The sequence below is a fragment of the Poromitra crassiceps genome (genome assembly GCF_964638095.1).
Source record: "Poromitra crassiceps genome assembly, chromosome: 26".
NCBI classification, from domain to species: domain Eukaryota; kingdom Metazoa; phylum Chordata; class Actinopteri; order Beryciformes; family Melamphaidae; genus Poromitra; species Poromitra crassiceps.
This window is the reverse complement of record NC_139640.1, coordinates 6,206,251-6,233,607: the sequence shown is the minus strand read 5'-3', so window position 1 is coordinate 6,233,607 and position 27,357 is coordinate 6,206,251. Positions and strand designations below refer to the sequence as shown.

General features: G+C 47.0%; 1 protein-coding gene across 1 annotated transcript; it reads left to right on the top strand.

Annotated features, from left to right (window-relative positions):
- Positions 1-62: 62 nt before the first annotated feature.
- On the top strand, positions 63-26,821 carry pcf11 (PCF11 cleavage and polyadenylation factor subunit). The gene is made up of 17 exons (XM_083661365.1): positions 63-419; positions 2,767-2,892; positions 4,271-4,453; positions 6,089-6,319; positions 7,919-8,916; positions 10,758-10,938; positions 13,535-13,934; positions 14,538-14,669; positions 14,881-16,787; positions 17,491-17,554; positions 18,128-18,268; positions 19,036-19,162; positions 20,120-20,303; positions 21,028-21,183; positions 22,701-22,793; positions 24,452-24,487; positions 26,253-26,821. The coding sequence occupies exons 1-17, from the start codon at positions 168-170 to the stop codon at positions 26,571-26,573; spliced, it is 5,532 nt and encodes a 1,843-aa protein (XP_083517491.1). The 5' UTR covers positions 63-167; the 3' UTR covers positions 26,574-26,821.
- The last annotated feature ends 536 nt before the right edge of the window (positions 26,822-27,357 follow it).

The window sequence follows — 27,357 nt, the reverse complement described above, 5'->3', positions numbered from 1 at the left end:
AAATCGCTCCGCCTCCGCGTGACGTCAGAATACAGCCAAGCACACAGTCGCCATCTTGTCCACCCACCGAGCGAGCGGAAAAAGACGAGGAGGAACAGAACAGAAGAAATCACCTCCACATTGTGCTGTTTACACACACAGCAGCGAGCGCTTAGCTCCGTGTGTTGATGGACTGCCTCCTTAGCGGTAGTTATGCTATCCGCCCGCTTGGTGTAGATTTGTACCGAGTCCAGATGGAGGCCCAGGCCCGGCAAATGGAGGCCGCGGCCCGGGAGGACGCGTGCAGAGAGTACCAGTCCAGCCTGGAGGACCTGACGTTCAACAGCAAGCCGCACATCAACATGCTCACCATCCTGGCCGAGGAGAACATCGCCTTCGCCAAGGATATCGTCCAGATTATTGAAGCTCAAATCAGCCAGGTTTTTATCCACATTACGCTTTGTGTCGACGCAACTGTCATCAGAGGCCGCCCTCAGGCCTGTTAGCTCAGTTAGCCTGTTAGCTCAGTTAGCTGGTAGCTAAAACAACATGGCGGCTAACGTTCGCGTACACGACCGACATGTCACCTACACTCGTTGCTAGCTATGCTGGCTAACGTTTAAATAGCAACGCTGTGCAGTAGCATGGCGTTAATTTACTTCCTATTTGTAGCGTTAACGGTATATATATACACATGATAACTGGCTAACACATTGACATCACATCGATATGTAACCGACATGTCACCTACACTCGTTGCTAGCTATGCTGGCTAACGTTTAAATAGCAACGCTGTGCAGTAGCATGGCATTCATTGACTTCCCATTTGTAGCGTTAACGGTATATATATACACACACAAGATAACTGGCTAACACATTGACATCACATCGATATGTAAACAGTATGTTTTTCAACAGCCATTTTGTGATCGAAACTCTCCCTCATTGGTTTTTAAAGTAACGTTAAAAGCAGCAGTTTGGCCTCGGGCTCGCCGGAGTGAAAATCCACCTGGGGAATGAATATTAAAGTCGTGATTAAAGTAATTTGTCCTGTGGTAAACTACTGACCATGTTAGTAAGAGAGGATCCATGTGGCCCTATTGGCGATGAATGGCTTCGTGGACGAGTTCAATGGGTTTTTACTGCAACAAAAGGCTGTTTGCTGTAAAAACACGCGCAGAGAGGCAGACTCCCAAAGTGTCATTGCGACATTACAGCAGTGATTCAACCTATTCCATATAGGACCAATTTGGTCCACATTAAAGGTCTATGACCCCCCCCCCCCCATATTTTGACGAGATGTCTCTTGGATCCAAATCTGAGTAAATTGTTAATTATGATTTTGTCCAGAACTCCATGGCTGTCTGTATTGTAGGTAACGTTAGAGAGATAACAGAAACTATGCTCACAACAGTCATTCTACTACATTCTCTCGTGGTGTAAAACGTATTGTAATTAAATGATGGTGGGTTTTCACACGTCCAGCCCAGGTCTTCATTAACTTCGCTCTCACATCAGAAGTTGTCACTGTGTTCGTTGTTTTCTGACTCAGTCGTTTCATGTTAATAAATGTTGTCGTTTAGCTGCTATTTAACAGTCAGAGCCCTCCCCTCCCCCCTATAGAAATGCATTGCAGTCAGCAGTTTGCCTCAGATACAAATAAATCTTTGTGGTCAGTGTTTTGCATTTTGACAACTGGCCAAACATATTAGTTTTCAAGTTTATTAAAGAAAACTAAACTTTACTTATTAGCCTGACCAGATCGTTTCTCTCTGCTATAATTCATTGGTAGTGAATCTTTTGAAAATTATTTTTGAAAAATGTCAATGAATGGTTAAAAATGTTATAATAAAAAATGTGAAATGTGCTTTTTGTCATTTTTTATTTCCCAGTGTAATTTATTGGTATGCCTCTGGTTCCACTGCCTGCCTGGTGTCATTGAGCTTCACTCAGTAGAAGCAGTTTTGGTACATTGGTTGTGGCACTACTGCCCAGTCACTATCTAGTCGCACTAGCCTTGCAACATTTTAGTGTGTGGAGTTTAAATGCAGCATCTTACCTTTACAAAATGCCTAAACAAGCACCTGTCCACTCCTAGTTTTTAACGGGTTAGCAATGTTTTTGAATAACGAAAGGGGAAAACATTTTGACATGGGTAACATTTTCGACAGAGTGACTTGGCCTGTGAAGATGACTCAAGTCTCTGTCTCTGGTAAAGTACAAAGTGTGGCGACAAGCCCTCTTTGGCGGTAAAGCGGGACGACTTGACCACTGGACACAACTATATCAACACTTTTTGAGGGCGAAATTTTTTTTCGACACTTGAAGCACGGCTGTGAATATTTTCCTTTTTGTTTTTCTTCTGATTTGCTGAAGGACTTTTCTCCCTGATCAGACTTTGTGGACACAGAACAGACATTACTTTCTACCGAAGACGTGTTTTTGTTTTTTTGAGGCGATCTCGTCCCTCATCAAGACTTGAGTGTATGAAATGGCAGCAACATTTTCTCTGTCCAAATAAGATTTTTTTCCCCCAGTATGAAGAAGTGTTTTCTCTGGACTTTTCGCCTGATTCCCTGCCTGGTGGAGACGCTTCTGACATTGACCTTTTTCCACAAAAAAAAAAAAAAAAAAATTTTTGTTACTTGTCCCATTTTGATTTTACAGTCTTTTTGAGGTGTGTGTGGGGTGGGGCGGGTATCATGAGGGGGGTGTGTGTGATGCTCTGAAATGTTGCTATTAACCCCCTGTTGTTTTCTAAACTTGTTGAGTTCTCTATTGCTCCAGGCGCCACCCTCCGAGAAGCTTCCGGTTTTGTACTTAGTGGATTCCATAGTGAAGAATGTCGGAGGGGAGTACCGTGCAGTGTTTGCTAAAAACCTAGTCACTTCATTTATATGTGTCTTTGACAAGGTACACACCGTTTTTCTCTATTGCCATTTAGCCTTTTTTACACCTTAAAGGGATAGTTCACATTTTTTTAAAGTCTAGTGGCACCTACCGATGATGATGTTGATTGGTAAAGTTCTTTCTCAGCACGATCCATGCTGTTCCTCGGAGTAGCTCTGGAAAGTTGGACAAAAATGAATCCAAAGTCATCTGAGAGAGAATTCTACCAAACAGTACGTCTAGCTCAGGCTAGACTTGAAAACATGTGAACTATCCCTCGCAGCCTCTTGACCTCTCCTGTTGTTGTGTTGCTTGCTTGTTCTGTGTAGTCTCTTGCATTCTGCCCTCATGTATTTAACGCCATCATGCATTTATACTAATAAAGTGCTGGGAGGATTGGTGGTAGGCATCGCTTTGGCACTGGATATTCTATGCTTAAGTTATATCACTCGGTCCAAAGGTGTTTTAGCTGTATTTTCTGAAATTATTTTCCCCACCTTTTACCATGCTAAAGAGTAGTGTTGCACTCGAGTCTGAGTCCCGGGACACATTTTCAGGACTTGTGTGACTTGACTTGCACTTGAGCACTGATGACTCGCACGTTGACATTTATGCATTCAGACTCGAAGGTTGGGAGACGAGGACTCGGGACTTCTTAATTGATTTTGTAATACGGTATTGATATTACATTATTCAATTTCGTGTAAGGACAGGCACATGTGTTGCACCTACATGAGGATTCACGCTCGTGTTCAGTAACTCCGGACTTGGACTCTGGCAATGGGGACTTGACTCGAGCCACTGGGGACTCGAGACTCGACTTTGACTTGAACATTGGCGACCCAGTCTTGGACTTGGACTCGTACATTAGGGGACTTGGACTCGAGATATAGTGACATGACTACAACCGGAAGTGGCCATGCTGCATTAGAGGACATGGAACATTTGATCGTGTGACTGGTTCATTTGCATTTCACCTCAGACAAGACCGGACACTGCTTTCAAGTCTGACATTTACTGAGATTTGCAAGCAAGATGGACAACGTTTCACCTTTTCGCCAGTTAGGGCACTGCTAGATGTTGTAACAGGCTCACGGCATATGCTGTTGTGTTTCTGACTTTGATTGTGGTCGTTTAGATTCATCAAAACACTAAAAAATCCTTACAACTGTACTGTAGATTCAACCTAGTGACATCTAGCAGCGCCCTAGTTGCGAAGTGGTCATCTTTCTAGAAAGTCTTGGTAAATGTCAGACTTGAAAGCGGTGTCCCGTCTTGTCTGAGGTGAAATGCAAATGAACTAAGTCACATGATCAAATGTTTCCCGCCCTCTTTAAAATGTGATGTTGCTAGGTTGTGTGGTTGGGAGCTCTCTCCCTGAGGTCTCTCCTCTTGTCTGTAGGTGGACGAGAACATCAGAAAGAGCCTGTTCAAGCTGCGCTCCACCTGGGACGAGGTGTTCCCTCTGAAGAAGCTGTATGCGCTGGACGTCCGCGTCAACGCCCAGGATGGCGCCTGGCCCATCAAGCCCCTCCCCCCCACCGCCCCCCAGAGCATACACGTCAACCCAAGGTTCTTACTGCAGGTGTGTATAAGCCCCGCCCCCCAGAGCATACACGTCAACCCAAGGTTCTTACTGCAGGTGTGTATAAGCCCCGCCCCCCAGAGCATACACGTCAACCCAAGGTTCTTACTGCAGGTGTGTATGTGGAGGCACCTTCAACCAAATCATGTGACTGAAAGTTCTGCAACCCAGTGTCAATTTAAATGGCACAATTGGGTGGATTCAACGGAACCATAACAGCTTTCTGTATTCTGACCCGGCCTGAATGGCATTGAAAAAAAATCGAATGGCAATTCTTTTGACAGTATTGCAATTGCAATTTAAACTGCGATTTATATCGTCAACCCTTTTCCTTGTTCTCGTTTTCATTTTGCTTAAGAAAAAAATGTGTGTCAGTGTGCAGGTTTGTTTGAGACCACAGATTAGCTGCAGCACTAACAACTTCTCTAGAAGTCCATGTTGGACTTACGCAATTAAAGGTGCTGAAAGATATATATATATATATATATATATATATATATATATATATATTAATTTAGATATATATATATATATATATATATATATATATATACACATTGTGTGTGTATATATGAAGAGTTCATTTGCAAAAACAGGTAAACGCCATTCTTAAAATGAACAAACATCTGTTTGATACTCCCTGGAGTGCACATAGAAAACATTATTGACGTGATTTATATGGAAATTATCAGATGAATATGTTTTAGTTATGATTGATAATAAAAAAATCCCCCAAATAAATGACTTGCAGTATAAATACATCAATATATAAAATAAAATGATAAAAAATCCAAACGGAGATACCTGTTTTTGCAAATGAACTCTTCATATATATATATATATATATATTTCCAATACATGTCATGTATGGTCACTCTTAGGTAAATCCACTGATTACCACGTCTGATCTTCTGCCAAAAAGTGTTCACTGCAAACAAGTGATTAACGTTAGCCTAGCTGCTAACTGCTAGCCACCTTATCGGCACTTTCCAAATCAGCCCCAATTTCACTCCGCTGTCCTCTTACGTCTTCTCCATCCTCGTAGCTGTTCTCTGATGGTGGCTTGTAGGCTACTCCGGCTCCGCAACAAGGAGATGCTCCCTTAATAGCGAGCACATCTTCAGCCACGAGCTGGGAAATCTCTGCCCTGACGGCATCACTACAACGCCGTTTGTTACCGCTAGCAAACAAGTTACTGTAATGCGAAACTGCTTTTCATCTGCCCCCCGTTGACGTTCTCGTTGTGCCCTTAAGCGTCAAACTGGTATGTCTGTTTTGCAAGTTTAACTTTAACAGCTTACATTCCTCTTATGCGGTGCCATGCTGCCTAGCTGTATCCTGATCCACGTGGGGGGTGGGGCGAGTACCCCAACAGTTGAAACGTTACTCGAGTACTGACGATACAATTGAGTACCCGAGTACTCTCGCCCATCCCTAATATCAGTGATGGCTGTCAGAAAGTAGAGCTATTTAACACTTTATTTTTTATTTTATTTTAATACCACTTAGCACCTTTAATTGCAGCAAATTAACACTGCAAATTTGATGGATTGATTTGTAATTGTTCATTTCTAATTGGGACCTAAACTCTGCCTCTGCTTGGTCCTCCCCTTGAACCTCCCCCTTCCCCCCCAGTCTGATGAGACGCCCTCTCCACGGGCTGCCACCCCACAGCCGGTTGCTGCCCCCAAGCCTGCCGCTGCCCCGGTGCCCGTCCCCGTCCCTGTCCCCGTCCCTGTCCCCAGCTCGGCCAGCCTGACGCAGGAGCAGCTGATCCGCCAGCAGCTGCTGTCCAAACAGAAGCAGCTTCTGGAGCTGCAGCAGAAGAAGATCGAGCTGGAGCTGGAGCAGACCAAGGCCCAGCTGGTACGAACCCCCACTGTTTCACACTAATATGCACATACAAACGGATTTCTAGTCTTTTAGTCCAGGCGTTCCAAACCTTTTTGGCACCACAGACTGATTTAAAATTGAGAATATTGCTGCAGACCGTGGGGTTGTGGGGCTGTTGAGGATGTATTAAGCGCATAATGCATAGTTCATACTTTTGGATACAGTATCAAACATTGCAACTCACCATGTCTCTCCCACACACCGCACAAACAGCCTGTGTTTATTCTAGGGGTGTCACGCTACACAAAAGGCACGGTTCGGTACGTACCTCGGTTTCGGGGTCACGGTTCGGTACGAATACGGTACAACGGAGAAGAAAAGCAACAAATCCCAAATTATGTGTTTTGCTTTTTACTACAATTTTACCATCAGAAATAGTGTCTAATAAGTGGGAATGAATAAATGTCCACTATTTAATAAGATCTAGGCAATCCACACAAAAAGGTTTCACTCTAGAGCACTGATTTTCAAAGTGTGGGGTGCGCCTCCCTCTCAGATGTCTGTCTTCCAGCTGTTTGACAGGGCAAAGGCATTTCCCCCCACTTTAAATCTTTATTGTACACACGTTTGTAAACAGAGCGCATGTGGAGTAGCCTAATACTCCCACCCAGCCCTCCCCCACTGTCTGACAGACAGCGGAGTGGGTTTCACTTTCCCAAGTAAGTACGCTAACGTTATTGGATGCAAGTTTTGTTTACCATAATGATTACGTTCGGTCATCATAATGGATTATTGGAACATGACAAGGAGTCATCCCCTCTTCCTCACCGCATCTTGCTTGTCATCTCACACGATGTAAGTTGCTTGTTTACAAGTTAACAGCTTTGTCAGTGTTATGTAACGTTTAGCTGCGACGCGCAACTATAAAAGACTAAAGGAAAGTCCTTTAGTCGTGCGTCGCGGCTACCTAACGTTACATTAGCAAGCTTACCTTGTTGGCTTTATGTTGACAGAATTTGCAAAACAGCTTATCGCCCGAGTCATAAAAGTCATTAGGATGCTGCTCTGCACTCACTTTTTTGACGACTGTAAAGGTCATATTCAAAATATGCGGTAATAACCGCCATCCAGCGCTGAATTTTAGGCCCTGCTTAGTACTACAATAAGGCGGCGCCCGGTTCCGCTCCACGGCGCACAATTGCTAGTGACATCACTGATGATGACATCACTATTGCTCGGGTAACATCCCTGATGACACCACAGTTGCTCGAGTGACATCACTGGTGGCATCACAATTGCTTGAGTGACCTCACTGACGACATCACAATTTGCTCAAGTGACATCACTGACTCGAATGCAACATAAAGGATGACAACTTCCATAACCAGAGAAATTCACATAGATTGCTATTCTAATTTTGACCAATAAAACGTGTATAATCGCCACCTGTGTGTGTGTGCAACTAAATTTGTCTTTGTGCTACTGGAATCTTTAGCTTGCTAGCACCACTGCTACCTAATAAAGTAAGCGTACAGCACTGGATCTTGGATGATTGTTAACAACATCCCAGTGTGAATAAGAAGTAGAGGATTTGTTGTGGTTTGTTTGAGAGAGATTATTGTGTTCCTGCAGGCGGGGGGGTTTGCGCTGACTCCTCCAGCTCCAGTCTGCACTCCGACTCCGGTGCTTCCCTCGGCCCCTGCCCAGCCGGCGGTGCCCGTGGTCCGGCCCTGGGTCCCTCCTCTGGCCGAGCCCAAGCCCCCCACCCGGGATCCTCGCCTCAACCGCATCGGCCCCCCGGTCCCCCTGCCCAAAGACCAGCTCCCCGCGAAGAAAGACGGCCTCGCTGCAGGAGGCCCCGCCCACACGGCGGAGAAACGCACGCCAGAGAAACCCGGCAGGCCGGACAAGAACAGGGCCTCCAAGAAAGAGGTTCCCGAGGACAAGCCCAAATACAAATCCCCATCTCCCATGGCCAAACAAGGCCTGAACAAGAGGCTGTCTGAGGGGGAGGGGCCAAAGACCACGGACGCCAAGAAAGACCCGCGGCTGCTGCTGCTGCAGAGGAAACGGGTTCAGGACAAGACGAGCGGAGAGGACGAGCTGAGGGAGAAGAAGAGATGCACCGACAAGAAGGAGAGAGAGGAGTGCGGGCCTCAGAAGGCTAAAGGGAAGCTGGTGAACGGCTCGGCCACCAAACACGAAGCGCGCCAAGCCGACAAGCCCGACTTCAAGAGCGGAGGCAACGCCCGCACCAACGCCCGCAAGCGCTCTCGCACGCGCTCCCGCTCGCGCTCGCCCACCGACTCCCCCAAGAGGAGGCCGAAGAGCCACGCCCGCAGCAGCTCCTCCTCCTCGCCCACGCCCCCGCCGCACAAACCCCCCAAAGCCCGGCGGATCCACGATGAGCACGCCTCCTCCAACGCCAAGGACAGGCCCGCCCCCAACGCCAAGGACCGGCCCGCCCCCAACGCCAAGGACAGGCCCGCCCCCAAGAAGAGCCTGTCAGACGGCAGGAGGATCAAGAGGCCGGGCGAGGAGAGGGACACACACTCGCCGCGCCACGCAGACAACAAGGAGGCCAAGGAGCCACCGCACCGCTGGAGGAGCGCCTGGGAGGAGAGCAAACAGTGAGTCACCACTCTCAGCCTCATGTCACATTATATTATATCCATGCAGGGATGCACAATATATACTAGAAATATTGTTGGCGCAGCGCACACATTTTACGTGCTCGCCTGTAGCTCACACGTTTTACGTGCTCGCCTGTAGCTCACACATTTTACGTGCTCACACGTTTACGTGCTTGCCTGTAGCTCACACGTTTTACGTGCTCGCCTGTAGCTCACACGTTTTACGTGCTCGCCTGTAGCTCACACGTTTTACGTGCTCACACGTTTACGTGCTCGCCTGTAGCTCACACATTTTACGTGCTCGCCTGTAGCTCACACGTTTTACGTGCTCGCCTGTAGCTCACACGTTTTACGTGCTCGCCTGTAGCTCACACATTTTACGTGCTCACACGTTTACGTGCTCGCCTGTAGCTCACACATTTTACGTGCTCGCCTGTAGCTCACACGTTTTACGTGCTCGCCTGTAGCTCACACGTTTTACGTGCTCACACGTTTACGTGCTCGCCTGTAGCTCACACGTTTTACGTGCTCGCCTGTAGCTCACACGTTTTACGTGCTCACACGTTTACGTGCTTGCCTGTAGCTCACACGTTTTACGTGCTCGCCTGTAGCTCACACGTTTTACGTGCTCGCCTGTAGCTCACACGTTTTACGTGCTCGCCTGTAGCTCACATGCTTAGTGTCTGCCTGCTCCACAGTTGGGCAACTGTGCACCTATGGCCACCTTACACACAGCCCTTTCCCCCATGCTATAAAAGTCAATGCTCTAAATCAGGGGTGTCAAACTAATTTTAGTTCACAGGCTACATACGACCCAGTTTTGTCTGAAGTGGGCCAGGCAAAGAAAATCAATGCATAATAACCTACTGTATAAATAACAACACCTCCAACCCTTTTTAGTGTTTAAAGAATTACAGGTATATTTTAAGAACACGTTTTCAGAGGGTTATCTCAACTACCGTATAGGCCTATAATTAAAACAAATGAACAAATCTACTGTCTGACACTGAATGGTACATTACAATTGATGGCAACTGTGCCCTATATTCAAGGGTACTGAAAATAGTTGGAAAATAAATAGAGTCCGCACACTGAATTAAAGTCAGCTCCCAGGTCAGTTTATTTTAACGTTTCGACTACAAAGTCTTCATCAGAAAAGGTCTTTGTAGTCGAAACGTTAAAATAAACTGACCTGGGAGCTGACTTTAATTCAGTGTGCGGACTCTATTTATTTTCTATGTTATTTGCTTTTTGTCCTGCACCTGAGCCTTACAAGCGGATGTGCACGCCCTACCTCTTTCTTTACTGAAAATAGTTGACCATTTAGTGATGAATGCAGAAAACATGAATAGGCTACTTGCTTCCGTTGTGCTCCTGAAACCTCCCTCATAGCCTTCACAAGTGCATCAACTTGGATTGAAGGACTTCTCAGTGCCGTTTTCACACGGCAAAGTCACCCTGTGGGCCAGATTGGACCCTCTGGCTGGCCGGTTCTGGCCTCCGGGCCGTACGTTTGACACCCCTGCTCAAAATAATGCTCTGGAGTCCACAAAGTAAGGAGAGGGGTTTCATCAGAGAGAGAGAGACCGCTTGAGCTTAACGTCAGTGATTGAGTGGAGTGGTTAGCTTGCTTGTGCTGTTAGCATAGATTATTTGAGTGTAAATGTTATAGTTTTGTGTCTGTAGTATTTTGTGGTGTGCAGAAACTACTGGGTATCAATTTCTTTTTCAAATAGAAAAATATGACATCGGTTCTCTTATCAGCCATTTCGGTTATTATCACTGAAAAAAATGTGGGTGCATTTGTTTTGCTGACCGCTGTGTGTCTGTCCCGTCAGTCTGAAGCTGGGGGAGGAGTCCCACGGGAAGCCCGGCCCCCCTCTGAGACGCGCCTCGTACAACTTGACGCCCACGCGCCCGGCCCCGCCCCGCACCGCCAAACACCGCCTCAGCGTCGACGCCAACCTGCAGATACCGGACGCCCTGAACTCAGCCAGCAAGAGAGATCTGCTGAGGAGGGTGAGCTGCCTGACCTGCCAGGCCTTTTATTCAAGGTTCCCATGGGTCCTTGACATTTTTTTGTGAATTTGGTGTGTCAAGGGCTTGAGTTTTTGCAGTAGATATGGGCGTCAAAGTCTAGACAGACATCCATGTTGACTGCTCACTTGTCGGCGGAGGCATCTATCCGCGGTGCGGTCGTTTACTCCATGACTATTTTGGTACAGACATTTACATGTGGCAGATCACCTTCTGAGATTTTCTCAACAAACGGGAAATCTACCCGCATGATTTGGCACTTGGCGACTGCAATTTTTGTACCCTGCCAGTAGGGCTGCACGATCAATTGATTTTGAATTGTAATTCGAATTAATTAGTGGCTACTAGGGATTAGAGCTGTCACGATTCCTCGAGTACCTCGAATAACTCGAATAATTAAATTGATCGAGGCCAAAATGATTCGCCTCGACACGCATCTGAGTAATAGAAGAGAGTGGGTAAAATAGAAATTCCGACGGAACCTTAAGGCAACACGTCAGAGCGCATTACGTCAGTCCGTCACTCTACCTGAAACGTCAACAAACGGGACCACCCGAAAATGTGGCTACACTTTTCCAAGATAGACTCAGACAACACTGGTTGCAACATTTGTGATGTGAATTGCAAAGCTGGCCAGGGAAACACCTCAAACTTGAGGAAGCATGGTCAAACACAAGATATATTTACAGTAGCTAAATGCTGAAGACTGTAACGTATTACTAGATAGGCTGAGGGTGAATGAAGCAGGCAGCGCACCGCAGCTAATGTTAGCAGCACCTCCTCGGCTGTAACGTTGAGAGAGGCATCGACTACAACATCAGATAACGTTATTTAATTAGCTAGCGTTAGCTGGATAAGTTGTTTCACTGCAGTTGTAGTTGTTAGATAACGGGGCTTTTCACTGTCTTCACAACGACTGCAAAACAGAGATCGCTAACGTTAACGTTAGCTGCAGTAATTGTCAAGGGTTCAACATAACGTATTTCCTCAGCCTGTATAGTAGCTATCAACATGAAATAAAAAGCATTTGACAGCTTAAACCCGTGGCTTTTTATTTGGAAGGGTTACATTTGTCGTAATCTTTATTAACATGTCTTAAAATGCATTAGAATCTTTTTATTTTTTATTTTTTGGGGTTAAGATTTTTAAGATTTTTTTTAATGAACATTAGAGCAAATATAATACGAAAAGCCAAAGGGTTAAGCTCTCAAATGCTTTTTATTTTATGTTTCTATGTACTACAGAGCCTGAGATATGAAGGCTTTAGTGAATACCGACCGCTCTCTCTGAGAAGTTTGGACCGTTTTCTGTGAGAAATACAAAGCTCAACCTAACATTAACGTTAGCGGCTAATTTAACAGCATTTTGTGTGTGTGTGTGTGTGTGTGTGTGTGTGTGTGTGTGTGTGTGTGTGATCACACTAGCCTGTTGGTGTGTGAGAGAGTGAGTGTGTGTGTGTGAGAGAGAAAGAGTGTGTGTGTCATGCAGCTGTAAGGTAAATGAAGGATGTAAACTAGCTAGTAAGCCATTCATTCATATTATTTAACGGTTGCTGTACACTGGAAGAACTCAAACGTCAGGTTGAAAAGATGAATGGTGCCACTGCCAGTTCTATGCCATTTAAAAATCAAAATGTTGTTTTTTCTAAGAAAGAAACTAATGTAGTTGTTTATTTGAAGAGATTTATCTTATTTTTTGGTGTATATTTACGATAAGCCTTTGAAAACACAAAAAAGGGTTCTTATCCGATTACTCGATTAATCGATGGATTATTCGGTAGAATACTCGATTACTAAAAGAATCGATAGTTGCAGCTCTACTAGGGATGGGCATTTTGAACCAATTTCCTTAATCGGAATTCACGAAAATTAACGATCAATTATCGATAATATTAATAATAATATATTTTTTAATATAAATATACTGTATATATATTTTTTACAAAATACCTATGTGCCATGCGCTATGAAGCGCTTTTCAATCCGCCTGGTAATGGTGCTCCATGAGGGAAGCTCATAATCTTATGGTTTCAGCACATTTAGGCCTATTTGATTTGAAAAATATATATATAAAAAATAGATAAAAATTCCACGTAATCGAATCAATTCCTTAACAATCAATTATCGATTTTCGATTATTGATGAACATCCCTAGTGGCTACTAAAGAGGGAGGGATGCTGGAAAGTCACTCTGAAGGCCTTTAGAGTAAAGCATAAATTGTGTCACTTATGAGGGAAAAAATATTTTTTGAGCTGTGCAAGGCAACAAATGGTTAGAGAAGTCTAATAGTATTAAAAAAAAATACAATTTTGGGAGTAAAGATCTGAGATTTTTTAGGCCAAATCAAACAGCCCTACGTGCAAGTAGCTAATGAGTACGGGTGGACGATATGAAGTATTAAAATAATATTTCAGGATATTTCTGTGATAATGATATTCTTGACGATAAGACAATATACTGAAAAATATTTTATCATTAATTTCAAGAACATACAATTCCAACAAAATAAGTGTAAAATCACTTCATCTCTTATGGTTTCTCTCTCTCTCTCCACTCTTGTCCTCTCTCGCGCCTCCAGGCCAGTAAGCGTCTGGAAAACGGGGAGATTTCTCACGAGGACTTCCTGAACGTAGCCCATCAGATCAAGCAGCTGTTCCAGTACCAGGAGGAGAAGCAGCAGCGTTCCGAGAGCTGGGAGGCGCCGGACGACCAGCCGGCAAACAAGTTCCCCGCCAAGAAGCAGCCGCTGCTGGCCACGCCCCCCTCGCCGCAGACACGCCCCCTGGTGGATGCCCAGCTGTCCTACTTTGCCCACAAGTCTCAGCTTAGGAGGACGCAGGTGGCCCGCCGGCCCGGGGAGGAGGGCGGCGACTGGGAGGGCGAGGACAGCCCGGAGGAGGACGAGGAGATGGGGCTGACGGGGAGAGGCCCCGCCCACCCACCCCACAAATACGCTCAACCAACCAGAGACCGGCAAGGTGAGAAGTTAATGAATAATAATAATAATTCGATATATAGGTCCCGGACGAGCCCCCACAAAGTATTTTTCTGGTAGATTCCTCCGTCCGTGTTCCCCCCCTCTAATTTCATGGCTTTTTTTGCAGTTCATTGCTCTTAAAATACTGAACCAAACGTCGACAAAGTTCGCACATGTCTTAATTATAGTTAGTTTCCCGCTGAACGTGTCATTACATTATTAATATCTTACCTGGATAAGCTCAAATGGTGTTGTTTATATTATCAGTCCGACTTGGAAGCACTCTCCCCCGGCCAGTCAGGCGGTGGTGGCCGCCTCCCCTCTGGTATGCACATGCACGAGCGGCAAGCTCCGGGCCGCGGGGGCGCGCGCAGCAGCAGTGCAGCAGTGCAGCAGTGCAGCAGTGCTCCCCAGCCTCTAATGGCCGAGGCGAAGGCTTTGGGATGGGGGATGAGAACAGTCTGACGTAACGTTAACGTTACTTTATTCTCGTCAGAAACCGCTCCGATTTGCATGTCGGAGGAAGCCAGGATTAAACGAAACGAGCTGTGAAGCTGTGGTTCTGGGTGAATGTGGTTCTCACACAGTGTGCTTGTGCTCGTAGGGGAGCGGCAGGGTAAGGAGCACGAGGAGCCGGCCCTCCAGACGCCCCTGATCGAGGATTACAACCACGGCAAGGAGTTCCCCACGCTGAAGGGGCTGCGCTTCAGGAGGAGGGCCGACCCCAGAGAGTCCAGTCAGTCTCCTCCACACGACACTCAAAATCTCTCCTCACCATGTCGCTCGCCGTTTGTCGACACTCCCATCTGGATTTGTCTTGTTGTATTGTGTTGTATTTGCGGATGTGTGTCGTTGTCATTCTTTTGTCTACTCGCAGCACGCACAAATTCCAATCAATGTTTCGTCGATATGTCAATAAACTCCCGTCTGTTTCTGAATCCTTGCAGGTGAGAGAGAGTGGAACTCTCCCCTGACCGAGCGGCAGCGGGAGGATCAGAAGAGCGGCTACGACGCTCCGAGGAGGTACGACCCGCGCCACCCCGACTCCCGCCGGCAGGACCGCATCCCCATCCCCCCTCCCCCCCCGGCCGCTCCGCTCCTCAGGAAGTGTCCGAGCCCGCCCGGCCTCGAGCCGCCCGCTCCCCACCACTCCCCGGGCCCCCCTCCCCCGTACGAGCGAGAGCGCCTCTCCCCGCCCCCCCACAAAGACTCTGCGGAGATGAGCCCCGTCCCGCGCTTCGAGAGCCCCAACAGCGAGCACAGCGACGACGACCCGCTGACCCCGGACGTCCCGCCACCTCCTCCTCCCCCCTCCCTCGCCCCTCCGCGGTCCATCCTCAAAGCGCCGACCCGCGGCCCGCTGTCGTCAGCCCGGCAGCACGCTGACTCCCCGGGACACACGCCGCCTCACGACGGAGTCCACGCCCCCACACGCTTTGATGGCCCAGGGAACACAGGTCTGCCCATGCCTCGCAACATAGATGACCCGACGCACACGGGTCCGCCCAGGCCCCAAAACACGGATGCCCCGGCGCACACGGGTCCGCCCAGGCCTCGCAACATGGATGACCCGGGGCACACGGGTCCACCCAGGCCTCGCAACATGGATGACCCGGGGCACACGGGTCCGCCCAGGCCTCGCAACATGGATGACCCGGGGCACACGGGTCCGCCCAGGCCTCGCAACATGGATGACCCGGGGCACACAGGTCCGCCCAGGCCCCACAGCACGGGACGCTACGAAGGCCCCGGGCGCTTTGACGACTCGCCCCGCTACGAGCCCCGTCAACAGGGCCCCGGCAGGTTCGAGGGCGGCGCTCCCCCGCCTCCACACAACATGGCCGACAGGTTCGAAGGACCCGGCCGCTTTGACGGCCCGCCCGTGATGAGGGGCGGAGACGCCATCGGCCGCTTCGACGGCCAGCAGGGCGGCGGCAGGTTTGACGGTCCCGCTGCTCAGCAGCCGGGCCGTTTCGACAGACCGGGGCCCGGCCCGGGACACTTTGACGGCCCCATGCAGCGCCCCTTCGACGGGCCACGGCGGTTCGAAAACAACATGGGCAGTAATATTGGCTCTGGACCCGGCAACAACATGGGCCCCGGATCTGGGAACAACATGAGTAGCAATATGGGCCCTGGACCCGGCAACAACATGGGCCCCGGACCTGGGAACAACATGGGTTGCAACATGGGCCCTGGGCCAGGAAATAATATGGGCCCCGGACCCGGAAACATGGGTAGTAGTATGGGCCCCGTACCCGGAAACATGGGTAGTAGTATGGGCCCCGGACCCGGAAACATGGGTAGTAGTATGGGCCCCGGACCTGGAAACAACATGGGTGCTAATATGGGCCCCGGACTCGGCAACAACATGGGCCCTGGGCCAGGCAACAACATGGGCCCCGGGACAATGGGCTTCCAGCAGCAGCGTCCGATGCGTTTCGACGGCCCGCCCAACCAGATGGGTCCACTGCGGTTCGACGCGCCCGGCCCATTGCGGTTCGAGGGGCCCGGGGCCCGGTTCGACCTGCCCCACCAGGCCATGGCCCCCCGCTACGACCCCCTCGCCCAGCAGGGCCTGCCCATGTTCAGACCCCCCCACAACATGCAACCTCCCATGAGGCCGTTGGGCCCACTCGTGTACGACGGTCCTGGCGGCCCGCAGCAGAACTTCAACATGGCCGCCCAGCGCTTCCCAGAGCCCCTGAACCCCCAGGCCCACTTCTTCGCCTCGCAGCAGAACCAGAGCCACAGCCTGCAGCAGGGCGGAGCCTTCGGCCTGCAGCCCTTTGGCCAGCAGGCCGCCGCCCCTTTCTATAACCCCGCCCCCAACGCTCCCGCCATGCAGCCGCAGGTAAACTGGCCTTTTGCTGTTCATTACACATCCAAAAATTCTCCCACAGTCACCTGATGTGGCTGGCACTACATGATCTGAGTCACACATGCGCACTGTCGCCTGAGCTCCATTTTAGCTATTAGCCATTAGCTCACTACCACCCATTAATGTGTATCTTCAATTGGAAAGAAAACTGTAATCACTTCACACTTTAATAGCATACAGGTGATGTGGACTCATAGCCAGCTAAAGCTTTTATGTTGCCATGGCCATTTTATCTTCATCTGTAATGTTTGCGAGTCGGCTAGCCAACTGATAGCTATTAGCAAAGAACTCCAAAGTGGGGATAAAGTCATAATAAAGTGGTGATAGATAATTCCATGACTGGATACTACTTTGTTTCCAATCATATATGTTCCCCAAAGCTAGTGGTTATGAATATAATTCCATAGCTGGATATCTAATACTTGGTTTCACCAACGCTAGCTATCAGCTGACATGTCATAAACACGAGTCTTAGCTTGGGTTGACAGTGACAGTGCGCATGTGCGACTCGGATCAAGTAGTGACAGTGACGTCATCGGTTATTTACTTCCTGCTGTGTCACTGTTAACCAGGAACACGGTTACCCATGATCATTTGTGCAACAGCATCATTAGCATTGGTAGTTGTGTGAAGCTGATGTGTGTTGTGTGTGTGTGTGTGTTGTGTTGTGTTGCAGGTGAACCTGCTGCCCGCCCTGCAGACCTTCATGCCTCAGACTGCTGTGCCTTTCAGACCACAGGGTAAGTTAAATATTAATATGTTAATATGTGACACGGACTGCTCATTTACAAGTACAAAGTGGGCCGAGGTCATTTTTCAGAGTTGAACATAGCGAAAGTTAGCCATACAGCTAGCGGACTTATACGTCGCTAATGCCGTTAGCATAACTCAATTAGAGCTTAGATCGGACCAAAAAAAATAAACAAGCTCGACCAGAGCCCCGTGCACGTTCTGCCCAGCCGAAACCCGTCGTTTTCTTAGTAGGTTTGTTGATGTAAACTATATCCATGTTGTCTGTTCAGTCTTATGAATACATAAGCTTTTAAGCTTACAATACTATAACATTTTGATTATCACACCAAATTACCCCAATAATATATATATATTAAAAAAATATAGATCTGACTACGGGCCCGGTGAATAGTCAAAATTCCCGCCGGTCTCGGGTTCGGGCAGAGAACCTAACCTCAACTCAATGGAGTTAAACATAACAAAAAATAGCATCACAACTCATGTAACATGCTTCTCGTTTAACATGTCTGCCGTGTAACGTTTCCCATGTTAACGTGTGTTTTCCGTGTCTATGTTTGCAGCTCCTCAGTTCGTGCCTCCGGACAGTCACTTCGGTCAGGTGGATGTGAACGACCTTCTGTCCAAACTCATCTCCACCGGCATCATCCCCCCCGCACAGACTCCGCCCTCCCAGCCTGAAGGCCCCGCCCCCACCGACACCGGTCAGCACACACAACACGCACGCACACACACACACACACACACACACACACACACACACACACACACACAACAAACACGCACTGCACATAACAGCCAGTTTGGAAGGAAACTCTTTTTGCATCAGTGTTTACACCACTAAACAATAATCCTGATTAATTTGGATGGTGTTTCCATCATTATTACTTATTAGTTCAGTGAACACATTTTGTTTTGCTGCACTTCAATCAAATAGAATTATACACATTATAGACTCTGTGCGCCCCTAGTGGTTGAATGCCATTATTGAGGAGATTGTCTTATTCTCTGTTTTTGGTGTACTTTGTGGCAGCGTTACAGCGCCACTCACCGGCCTGGCATATATACTACAGCGGTTTCATGTGGATACACACATTTCTTGAAACGATTCTGTGTTTATGGAAAACCTTTCTTAAACGAAAAGAAAAGATTGGTTCCGTCTCCGTGTGGACATGGCCTAAATTGCGCTCAGTTTTGGCTGTTTTCTGAGTGTTTTCTTACTTATAGACTAGTCGACTAGTTAAGAAAATAAAATAGAATAGTCGTCAGGGAAATCTGACACCACCTGCTTCCCCACTGCGGACGGGCAGGCAGACAAACGGAGGTAATAAGTCTGACAACAATGAGTATTATGAGCTGCTTTTTGATTGGACCTCTTCTCAGTATGTCCTCAGTGTTGTTTGTATGTCCTCAGTGTTTGTATGTTTTCAGTGTTTGTATAAATAAGTTGTGTTGTAATGATGTTGTTCAGAGTCCTCACCGGCGCCCCCTGCTGCCCTGGTGGTGGCAGCGGCGGTGGTGGAGGAGGAGGAGGAGGAGGAGCCAGAGGACGAAGACCTTCCAGATCTCACCGGCTTCCACATTGATGACATGAAACTGTGAGTACCGCCATGTAGAGAGAAACGACAAATTGTGTTTTATTCTTTCTGCCTTTTAACAAATTGCCCAAGCGACCGCTAACTTGAATTCCCCTAAACGGTACATTTTGACGTGGATGCTGTGGAAAATATTGAGATGCTCAAGAAATATTGCGATATTTGTTGTTATTGATTATAAAACGGCTCTCTCAAATCAAGCAATCTGATTGGTTCACAGCCATTGTATAAATCCCGTAACCCACTCCAATAACCCATGGCCATGGGTTATGAGTTGCCATGGCAACTCTCTTACTAAAAGGCTTTGGTTACCTCAAATGACAATGTAGAAAAACAAATGGCGGAGACAGCTGTCAGATCCTTGTGAAACGATCTTCGCTTATAACTTCACTAATACTTCGCAGAAAATTATGTTTTGTTCAAGAATAGACGCGGGCTAATGTCTTCTTTGAAAAAAAAAAGGCTGTTAACCCCGCATTTAACCCCGTAACGTTAGTTGGTGTCGGGCTTTGCAGAAAGCACTCAGCTTCTCAGCAAGCGCTGAGAATGCAGCGCTGCGCTCGAGCTGCGTGTCGGGCTTTCCAGAAAGCTCTCAGCTTCTCAGCAAGCGCCAGGATTGGCCAATGTCAACTTCAGTCTCCAGAACGATCCAATCAAATCACCCGCACGTTCTTGCGGTCCCGCTTTACAGTAGTGTTTCAACTGACTCATCAGAATGACATGCCAGTCGGACTTATAGTATTATTATTATTATTATTATTATATTATCATACTTGGAAACCGTTTTTGCCGCCTCGTGGGATAACAGCTGATCAGCGGGATATATTTGCCACAACACACTGGCTCTCATGCTATATTGCTTAAATATCAGCCCTAGTCTTAGTGCCGTTACATAATCACTACAGTTGTGTTGTCAGTAGTGTGACCTCTCCCCCCCCCCCCCCCCCCCCCTCCTCCCAGGCGGTATGACAGCGTGGTTCTGAAGCTCTACACGGGGATCCAGTGTTACTCGTGCGGCATGCGCTTCACTGCCTCGCAGACCGACGTATATGCCGACCACCTGGACTGGCACTACCGGCAGAACCGCTCCGAGAAGGACGTGAGCCGCAAGGTCACGCACCGACGCTGGTACTACACGCTGACGGTGAGAGACGCTTTGCATGTCGCACACGTCAGAGACACGCTTCCCACGGCTCCTTGAAATCATTGCAAGTGGTGAATTTGGGGCCGGCGGGGGATCAAGGCCTTGAAAGTTTTTGAAAATAGACATAAATACTAGACATGGGTCATTGAAAGTGCTTGCATTTATTCAAATGTGCACCAGGTCGTGACTCGTGACTAGGGGAAAAAAGGACAATTTGGGATGCCAATTTTAGCATTTAGCTTCTACTAGGGCTGGGCGATATAGTTAAAAAGTATATCGATATAAAATATTTCATATCAGTCGATAACGATAATTATTATTACATAACCGCAAAAGTGTGCGATTATTTCTTTTTTTTCATGTCTTTTTGAGTGTGTGTGCCTCCTCTAAATAAACGTTACACACGTTTCTCTGCCATCACACTGGGCATCAACACTAGCGGGGGAGACTTCTCCCATGCACTCCAGCAAATAAGTAATGTTATGCGCAGCAAAGTTCACAAACATAAGATGTTACAGAGAGGGAGAGAGAGAGAACATCCATGATCGCTAACAGCGAGCTATGCTAACAACTAGCTAGCCGTTCACAAAAGCATGTAAACAGCCGTGTGATTAGTGAGAAATAAGGAGAGAGCTGCAGGTGCTTACGCATCTAAATTGCAGTGTGTTACGCAGCTTAATCTAACCGTGTGTGTGACTGTGTGTGTGTGTGTGTGTGTGTGTAGGACTGGATTGAGTTTGAGGAGATCGCGGAGCTGGAGGAGCGAGCCAAGAGCCTGTTCTTTGAGAAGGAGAACGAGGAGGAGGAGCAAAAGAGCCAGGAGGCCGCCAAGGAGAAGGAGTTCCAGAGCGTCCGGGCCACCCAGGACGTGGTGGGAGAGGTGAGACGGGTCAGAGAGACAAGACAGGTGGGAGAGGTGAGACGGGTCAGAGAGACAAGACAGGTGGGAGAGGTGAGACGGGTCAGAGAGACAAGACAGGTGGGAGAGGTGAGACGGGTCAGAGAGACAAGACAGGTGGGAGAGGTGGGACGGGTCAGAGAGACAGACAGGTGGGAGAGGTGAGACGGGTCAGAGAGACAAGACAGGTGGGAGAGGTGAGACGGGTCAGAGAGACAAGACAGGTGGGAGAGGTGAGACGGGTCAGAGAGACAAGACAGGTGGGAGAGGTGAGACGGGTCAGAGAGACAAGACAGGTGGGAGAGGTGAGACGGGTCAGAGAGACAAGACAGGTGGGAGAGGTGAGACGGGTCAGAGAGACAAGACAGGTGGGAGAGGTGAGACGGGTCAGAGAGACAGACAGGTGGGAGAGGTGAGACGGGTCAGAGAGACAAGACAGGTGGGAGAGGTGGGACGGGTCAGAGAGACAAGACAGGTGGGAGAGGTGGGACGGGTCAGAGAGACAAGACAGGTGGGAGAGGTGAGACGGGTCAGAGAGACAAGACAGGTGGGAGAGGTGAGACGGGTCAGAGAGACAAGACAGGTGGGAGAGGTGAGACGGGTCAGAGAGACAAGACAGGTGGGAGAGGTGGGACGGGTCAGAGAGACAAGACAGGTGGGAGAGGTGAGACGGGTCAGAGAGACAGACCAGTGAGAGAGACTATGTTCCGCCATTTGTTGCTTGATACAAACGTCTCTGGTGCTAGCTAGGATTCGACTACCGTAAATTCCGGACTATAAGGCGCACCGGTGTAGAAGCCGCACCTGCAAAGTTGACTGTTTTTTACATATATAAGCCGCACCAGACTATAAGCCGCGGGTGTTTTAATGGTATATATATTTTTTTTTATTGTGTTTTAATGTTTAATTACCATATGTAAGGGTTCATGCACAGAGGGGATTGTCGGGAAAGAGATGGCTGTTTGAGGAAGCTCCCATTTATTAACATTTCAACAAAACAACATAACACAACACCACCTGTGTTTCTTTTTTACAGTGCACACAGTGTCATACAGTGTGGTGAAAAGAGGGCAAGAGAGGAAATTAAAACAGAAGTGGATTTATAGTTAGAAAGAGTGCTAAAGAAGAGAGAATTCTGTTTTTTTTTTTTTTTTTTCCTGAAAAAATCCATAGATAAGCCGCACCGTTATATAAGCTGCAGGGGCCAAAAAAGGCCAAAAAACGGGAAAAAAGCCGCGGCTTATAGTCCGGAATTTACGGTAGTTTGTTTTCCAGCCGGACCTATGAAGCGACTGCACAGGGCACAGGAAGTTGGGAACCGAGTGGCTACCCGCTTTACTGCCTTAATTTGTTTTGACCAACTTTGAGAGCTGAAATACAGACGGCTGGGCGCGAGCATTTGTTTAATTGTGGGAGCCGACCCTTCGGTCGTAAATGAACATGAGAGAGCTTGACTCGGCAGCGCACTGACTCTTTGTTTGTCTCTTCTTCTGCTTCAGTCGTGTGAGATCTGCCAGGAGCCTTTCGAGATGTACTGGGAGGAGGACGAGGAGGAGTGGCACCTGAGGGACGCCATCCGGGCCGAGGGCGAGGTACCCGAACCATCCCCGTGGATTAGTAGACCACGCTCACTTTTTTTGCAACATGTATATTATATTGATCATTTCAAACAGGGGCACCACAGAGTTGCATATAAATATACATATATGAATAAATATACATATTTTTCTACATGCATGATTTATAGGGAGCACATAGGTTTCGTATTGTCACTAAAACACATCGGATCATAAATTGTAAACAAATGGGTGCACATGGTTGACTAAATCATGGACACTGATTGATTGGAAATTGTAAGAAATCTGTGTCTGTCCACTGATTTCCCACAAATAGTTTTTATGGCGTTAGCTTTATAGATCAATAATTCTGTGTGTCACGCCCTCTGCCAGGGTTTCCGCATGGGACTTAACGGCTCAAACACACTGGAAACGGAAGCGGCCAATTTCAGCTGCAGCGAGAGCCTGGCCGTTCACACCCAAAGCGCTGTGTGTGTGCCGTCACAACTTGTACTGACTTCCTGCCTGGCGCTCGCGGCTCGCGTCAGAAATAGACCAGACGTGGAAACTCTCACTGCAGGCCGCAGGCCGCAAGCCCCTCCCCCCCCCACCCCACGCGGCAGCCAGTGTGACCGGTCGAATCTGTTAACAAGGGCGCAGAAATGAAACTGCCTCACTTCCACATTGCTTCCGTTTCCGGTAGAGATGATGGGCATTTCTAGCAAAAACACTAGTCGAAATTTGCCCACCGCTTTTTCCCCCCCCCTTTTTTTTTTTAGTAAAAAATGGTCTCATGATTCTAAGTATAGTTGAATTGCTTGGTTTGACCAATTAAAACAATTTGTATGCCTGTCTGTCCGATGTTCGTTAACGCGATATCTCAGCAACGCCTTGACGGAATTTCATCAAATTTGCCACAAACATCGACTTAGACACAAGGACGATCTGATTAGATTTTGGTGGTCAAAAGGTCAAGGTCACTGTGACCCCTCGAATTCCATTTTCAAGCTTGTTAACGTGATATCTCAGGAACGCCTTGACGGAATTTCTGCAATTCCGGTGCGAGATGAATCGCGAGGGACCATAGAACGTTTGACTTGGATTTTTCTCCTTTTTGTGTGTGTTGGTTTTGGAAACGAAACGTCAAACATGGGGGATGCACTGGCTAGGCCCCATGGGGAACCCGGAACAGGGCGTGACTTAGGCACTCTATATTCATGCAGTTAACCATCACGACCCAAATCACAATAGGCCTTATCTATAAATCGCGAGAAGAGCAAAGTTGTGCATAAATTTAAAATTTGACTGCGATTTCCACACCACCTTATATTATCTTGAATATGTAAACCAGCCATTATGAAGAGATAGACGGGTTTCAAGTTTTCTTTATTGAATATTCTCTTGGCAGTTTATGTAACTGAAATACGAGAATATTTACAATGGATAAAATCAACGGAGTACATCATAAAACTATAAAACCACAATTTAAAATAAAAACAATAATAAATTGGTGAATCTTGTGTATTTTATCAGCAGTCTATGGCAGTGATTAAGAAATTCTGCAAATTTATCTGTGGGACCCGACGCAGTCTTTGGGAAACACTGAGAAATATTTAGAAATAGAAAAAATAGAAAAAATTTAGAGAAATAAACGGTGCAGTGTGCTGACCCTGTTTGTGTGTTTGTCTCTTCAGACGTACCATCCCTCCTGTTATGAAGACTATAAAAAAGTAAGTAACATTCTACACATTGTCTGATCAGCTGACGTAGCACAGGAATTCTCTCCATCCGTACAACAGAGGTCATGTCCGTCACCTCTTGTTCTTTTTTATCGTTGACTGTTCTGTATTGTTTATATCAGGGGTGCCCAATACGTCGATCGACCGGTCGATCGCGAAGGTAGTGTGGTAGATCGCATGGCATTGGGGTGGGGGGGGGGGGGATTTTTTATTTTTTTATAATAAAATAAAATATAATGGAAGTACATGCAGTTGTTTATTTTAATTATGGATCATAATACAATGCAATTGTATTGTAAAGTGAGAAAAAATAAATCATGTATTGGGGGAAAAAGTGATGCATCGATTTAAGATGCATCGATAATCGTAATCGAATCGTAGCCCTCTGAATCGTAATCTAATCGAATGTGTACTGTGTAGATTCACAGCCCTAATGTCAAGTGGTTGTGGGACAACGAGAAAGTGTTGTGAGGTTAGTTACTGCAGGCTGGAAATGATGTGTGTGCGTTTGCGATGTTGACACTGGACTGGTAGATCTCGGGAGGCTGGCTACTTGAAAAGTAGATCTTGGGTCAAAAAAGTTTGGGCACCCCTGGTTTATATGATGTTATGTGTTACTGTATGTCACATTTTTATAAAACCGGGGACCATAATGGAAATAAGTGTTTACACTTTTGCATGTCGTCCCTTCGATTTTGTTATTCTTTATGCAAAATAAAATCAATCAATCAACTACAGACAGAAGATCAGCTGATCACTGTTATTGATCCATAAATACACATGCGGACAGAAGAGGAGGAACAGAGACATTATGGGCTCACTGGAAGTATGTTCAGCTGGTCCAGGTCTCACTCTGTCTCTGTACAGTCTGCTGTCATGGACTTTATTGATTAATCTCTCGATTAATTCATTAGTCGTTTGGTGTGTTAAATGTCACAAAATGCTGAAACATTTCGATCACTTTTTCCCTCAAAGCCCAAGATGACGTCCTCAAATGTCATCTTTTGAGCTGACCTTTTGTCCAGTAGTTGGCTTATTATTGGCTTATATTAAGTTTATTGGCTTAATAGTTGGCTTCTTCTAGCTAACACAACTCTACCGCTTCTTCTAGCTAAGGAAATAATTGAAAGGAAACACTTTTTCTTTGAAGTTATTTGATTGAAAAGTCACTACAAACACAATGAAAGAAAGCAGATGAGCGTCTACAGCAGGTTTCTGTCACACTGCAGTCTGTGCAGGGACAATTTAATTTTTCAATCAAAATGACAACTTGTTTTATTTGCCTTGCACAAATTTGCAGCACACAAATACAATGATTCGGTACAGTAATGAGTCCTTAGAGCAGGGGGTATCTGCGGGGTCTTAAAAAGTATTAAAAGTTGATCATTCAATTTAGGGAAAATTAAGACCCTTAAAAGGTATTAAAAAGTCTTAGATGAGGCATTAAATGTTGTAGCTGATGGTGTTAAATGGGCATATATCATCTCATATTGATCGCAGACCCCTGAATTGAATGGAGATTGTATCGTGGCAGACTTTGTGATATCAGCAAATATTGTATCGTCGTCCAAAGAATCTATATATCACCGCATCGTGATGAAACTTACGATTTACACCCCATATTGCTGATGTGGTGAAAGTGTTTTTAAAATACCGTATATTCTATTAAGCTCTTAGAAAAGGTCTTACAAGGTATTGAATTTAACTTCCTGCATATACCCTGTTAGTCAAGTCCAACCTGTCCGTCTCTCTCCAGACCTCGTCCTTCATGGACGTTACGCCGTCTCCCAGCCGGCTGCTAGCCGAGCACCCGCTCGCCAGCTTCGTGAAGAGCGAGGACGAAGAGGAGGCGGCAGCAGCAGCTCCCTGTTCTGCCCCCGTCACTTCCTGTCCCTCCCCCGTCAAACAGGAAGCAGCGGCAGCTTCCTGTTCTGCCCCCGTCACTTCCTGTCCCGCCCCCGTCAAACAGGAAGCAGCAGCAGCTTCCTGTTCCGCCCCCGTCGAACAGGAAGTGGAAACGCCGGCCGCTGTGAAGCAGGAAGAGGTATCAGCGGAGGAGAACGCCGCGGTGTCCTGAGACTCACCTCGCCCACCTTTCTTTTTTAAGAAGAGATATTTTTGTAGCGCTGGAGCTGGGCCTCCAGCTGCACTTGAATACATTTTTGTATTTGGATTCCGCCTGGAGATTTCAGGTCTTTGTTTTGTGAACTGAACTGGAAAAAAAGTTGTTTATTGCAAAAGAAAATGTATTTCTTTTTTTCAGCTTTTTCGAGGAGACATGTATGTAAATGAGATTTAATTTATAAATTAAAGTATTTTTTGGTATCCCTTGTGTAATGTTGATTGAACATAAAAAGGGCCTTGTTTATGGATCTCAAATGATGTCTTTGCGCCGTCAGAGTGATGTGTGCGTATACACGGTGGTTTAATTTCTGCTTTCGATGGCTTTCTGTCTGCTTGTGGTTGGAGCTCGGGGCCGCGGCCATTCGGCGTTGTTGGAAGGTAAGCAGCCGAAGGCCGAGCCCGCTCCTCCTGCATTCAGTAGGAAAAGGTGTTCAGGTCCTCAGGTGAAAATGCCTGGACGGTTTTTCAGTTTTGCTCTTCGTGGTTCTTGAATAAAAAGGAGTCTGAAAGTGGTTTTGTGTTTGTGTGAACGCTGATTTTTGAGTTTTAATTGTCACTTTGGGTTTAAAAGCGAAATAAAAGTTTATGTGGCTTTAAAGCGCTCGACTCTGTGCTTTTACTTTGTCACCGAGTGATTTATTCTTCCACGTGTACTCAGCCTGTCTAAGCAGTTTGGTTTCAGATGTTAAAATATAAATACAAAATAAAATGAGGCTTGTCCCAATAAACATCTGCAG